The sequence below is a fragment of the Choloepus didactylus genome, chromosome 7 (assembly GCF_015220235.1).
Source record: "Choloepus didactylus isolate mChoDid1 chromosome 7, mChoDid1.pri, whole genome shotgun sequence".
Classification (NCBI taxonomy): Eukaryota; Metazoa; Chordata; class Mammalia; order Pilosa; family Megalonychidae; genus Choloepus; species Choloepus didactylus.
In genome coordinates, this window is record NC_051313.1 from 29,080,939 (window position 1) to 29,084,815 (window position 3,877).

Consider the following 3,877-nt stretch of genomic DNA (forward strand, 5'->3'; position numbering starts at 1 on the left):
AGAAAATGGAATAATAAACCATACACATGGACTGGAAGACTCAGTATTTTCAACATTTCCATTATCTCCAAATTTATCTTTCTATTCAACACAATCCAAAACAATATCAAAGCTGGCTATTTCATATGAATAGACAGTCAAAACAATACTTAAAAAAAAAAAAAAAAAAAGGAATGCCTTTGGAGGGCTTATGCCACCAAATTTCAAGAATCACCATAAAGAAAACTTAGTCAAGACTACATTGCATTGGCCAATGATTAGATTTAAAGAGCACTGGAACAGATAAAGTATCAAGAAACAGACTCATACACATATGGTCCCCAGGAAAATTCAAAGGGGAAATCATCATTTTTCAACAAATGGTGCTGAACAAGCTGTATAACCTTATTGAATAACATAAATCTAAACTATTAACTCACATCAAAAACCTTAACTCATGCAAAAATAACTCAAAATGTACCATTGGATTAAACATTTCTTGAGAGAAAACAAAAATACTAATTATAAAAAAAACTTGAATGATTAGAATTCATCATAATTTAAAACTCCCACACTCTGGGAAAAATATTGTATTTCATATTTCTGACCAAGAATATGTATCTGAAATATATGAAGAGTTCTTAGAACTCCATAATAAGAAACCCAAAACCCAATGACAAATGCCACCTCCCCCCCAAAAAAGATCAAACATTCATTCACAAAGGAAGCTATAGAAATGACCAATAGGCACACGTTCATTTACATTCAAGAGAATTTAAATGAAGAGTACCCTAAGATACTACTTTACCCACCAGCATGGCAAAAATTGAAAGGTACTTACAATGACAAGTTTTGCTGAGGAAGTGGGACATTGGAATTTTCATACATTGTAGATAAGAGTGCAAATTCACAACCACTTTGGAAGTTGCCTATAGAGGTAAATGGCTATTTACCCAAGTGAAATGGAAACATATGTTCCCAAAGAACTGGTGCACAAATGTGCATGGAAACTTAATTCTTACCAGTAAAATCTAGAAACTAAATAGTATCAACAGATGAAATATTAACATATTATCATGTCTTTATACAATCAAGAACTTCTGATCAATAAAAAATAATAAACCACTGTTACACATATTAACTAAGTGAGCAAAATAAGCATGATGACTCAAAAGTGTCCACGCTATATGATTCCATTTATGTTGAGTCCTAGAACAGACAGAAAGATGATACCTGCTCAGATATCGAGTCCTAGAACAGACAGAAAGACAGAAGCCTGCTCAGGAGTCAACAGTAGCTTAGGGGAGGGGTGACTGCTTACAAAGGGCAGGACGGGAAGTTCAGGGGTGGTGGAAATTTTCTGTAAGTTTATTGGAGTGGTGGTTACACAGGGATATACATTTGTCAAATCTTATTGAACCATGTGCTTTTTTTTTTTATGCTTTCAGGAGCATGTTTATTGTGTTTGAGATGATACATCAGGTGCTCTCTGAGCTACAAAGGGTAAAAGGAAATCTGCTCATTACAAATTGACAAAGGCAAAGGTAAAACATTTTTCACAACAGCATGTACCACATACTCAGAAGTAGATCTGGGTTTAATACAAACGACATAATTCCTAGTCAGCTACAGCTACTTTTATAACTTCATACAGATAATGAATTAGGCTAAAATGCACTATAATATTAGGTAGACTTCAGGACCACTATCCTTAGTACATCACAAAATACATTTTGATATCCCAAAGAAGCAAGACTTGCAAGTAGGCATTTTAAACATAACTAATCTACAGCTACAAAGTTCTACTCTTGACAGCATTTACCTTTTTGGGGAGTCTCCCGGTCTCCAAAGGATAAAAGCAGAGAGTAGAGTCAGAATAACATATATACAGAAGTCCATATTGTAAAGGCTATAAAGATTTGCAGCACAGTGAGAAGATGCCTTCTGCACCTCCACACTGTGTAGAAATTATGTGAATTACGTTGCACATCTCTTGGTCCACTGTCTTTCTATCCTGTCATGTTCTGTTCTGTTGGCCAAATGCTGAGTGGCTACGCTTCCAACCAGGGGATCTGCAGGGTTGCAGTCTGTCAAGAGGGAACAAATAGACAGCAAAACCTTTGAGATAGTCAAAGCAGGACTCCAGTTGTCTTTAAGAATGTCCAGATAGATGACTCCCTGACTGTTGATGTTGCAGTGATAGATTCTAGTGCGAAAAGTAACCTCTGGTGGCTTAAATGAATAATCTGATGAAAATGTGATATCCAGAAAAAACACACCACCTTCACATACAGAACCTGGTGGACCAAGTATAGCTGATCTCCATTCACAAACTTTATCTCCTTTAGGCCCAGCACTGCAGTTAGGAGGAGGATCAAGGGTTATTTCCACTAGCTCCTTCTGAATTCTTTTAGCACTAGCGAAAAACTTAGCAGTGGTTTTGCTGGAGAGTTTGGTGTTTTTCTTCTGCTGGGTGGCAGAAGGTTTTCTTTCTTCTTGTTCTTCAGGCTCTGGAGTGGCTGGATCTTGCTGGTCCACATCTGAACTACCACTGCTGGTGCTGGGACTCTCATTATCAGACCTTTGCCTATTACTGGACATCTCGGTGAAGTTACTTCTCGAAAAACTCGGCTGCCTGCCTGGCCTGCTCGCGTGTCACTCTGAACCATGTGCTTTTTATTGTTTGTAATTTATACCTCAATAAAGTCGCTTAATTAAAAAAAAAGAATGTAAAATTAGATTAAATAATAAAATTTAGCTATGCACTATTTTCAAGAAAAACATGTAAAATTAGCTGTCATAAAATAGATAAAATAAAATGAAAAAAATTGTAAAAGGCAAAAGAAAGTAGGCACATATAATAGCAAAAATAGAATTTAATGCAGTCTTTAATAAATGGATCATTTTAAATGATGCAATTTACAATTCAGAATAAAACTGTACTAGTGAAATTTACAAACTAAATTGCAATTCATTAAAACATAAATTTCATCCTAACTTGGCATTTGACAGGTCAAATTGAAACAGAGAGAAAGAGAGAGAGAAAGAGAATCACAATGGTACAGAACAGGTATTTCAGGTATTGGCAAACTATGGTGTGTGTGCCAAATCTGACCCACAGTCTCTTAGTAAATAAAGTTTCAGTGAAACATCCTCACTGAAGGGCAGACTTGAGTGGTTGTGACAGAGACCACATTCTGTAGTCTGCAGAACCTAATATAGTCACTATTTGGCTCTTTACAGAAAAAGTTTGCCAACCCTTGTTCTGCTAAAATGATATATGGCAGTATTCTTTTACCTGTAATGAGGTTTATGTACCAAAATGTACTTGATATGATTAGAAGTGGACACATTCTGAAGGGAAGTTAGTGTACAAAGGTGACTAGAAGGAAATTGATTATGTGAAAATGAAGACATTCATTAGATTAGTCATTTTATTGGGGCTTACTATTACCGGGGCAGAAGACCCAATATGAGCTGAACCTCCTCATCATTCCATTCATTTCTGGCCTTAGTATGCCACCACTCTAACAAAGAGCCTATGATGTTTTGAGTCTCTAGGTTTCAGTGTCAACTTTGCCCCTGTGTCTAACTATACTTATATTTGATGTTTCCCTTTCCTGAGAGTTCAATTGCCAAGTAATTAGCTGTAGGTCCCTTTGGTAAAGATGATGCTGCAGATGATGCTGCAGAGACCTTCCTCCTGCAAACTAACTTCCTGTGGAGGCAGTGGTCTCAGGGTCTGGAAAGTGGGTAAGAACTCGTGAGGTTTTACTGTGGTGACTGCCTTCAGTCTGATGTACGGATTTTTTCTGACAGTACAAGTCAATAATTCCTTTGTTGGATTCCTATGTTTTACTCCTAAAAACACTTTATTCAATCAAGCATCTCTGCATCT

General features: G+C 36.6%; 1 protein-coding gene across 1 annotated transcript; it reads right to left on the reverse strand.

Annotated features, from left to right (window-relative positions):
• Positions 1–1,956: 1,956 nt before the first annotated feature.
• Positions 1,957–2,580, reverse strand: LOC119540258 (ubiquitin-conjugating enzyme E2 E3-like). Its single transcript, XM_037844356.1, has one exon. It carries the CDS (start codon positions 2,578–2,580, stop codon positions 1,957–1,959), a length of 624 nt encoding a protein of 207 aa, XP_037700284.1.
• Between the last annotated feature and the right edge of the window lie 1,297 nt (positions 2,581–3,877).

Excerpts from the sequence above, each read along its gene's own strand:
- LOC119540258 (XM_037844356.1), bottom strand. The coding sequence starts at position 2,580 with ATGTCCAGTAATAGGCAAAGGTCTGATAATGAGAGTCCCAGCACCAGC.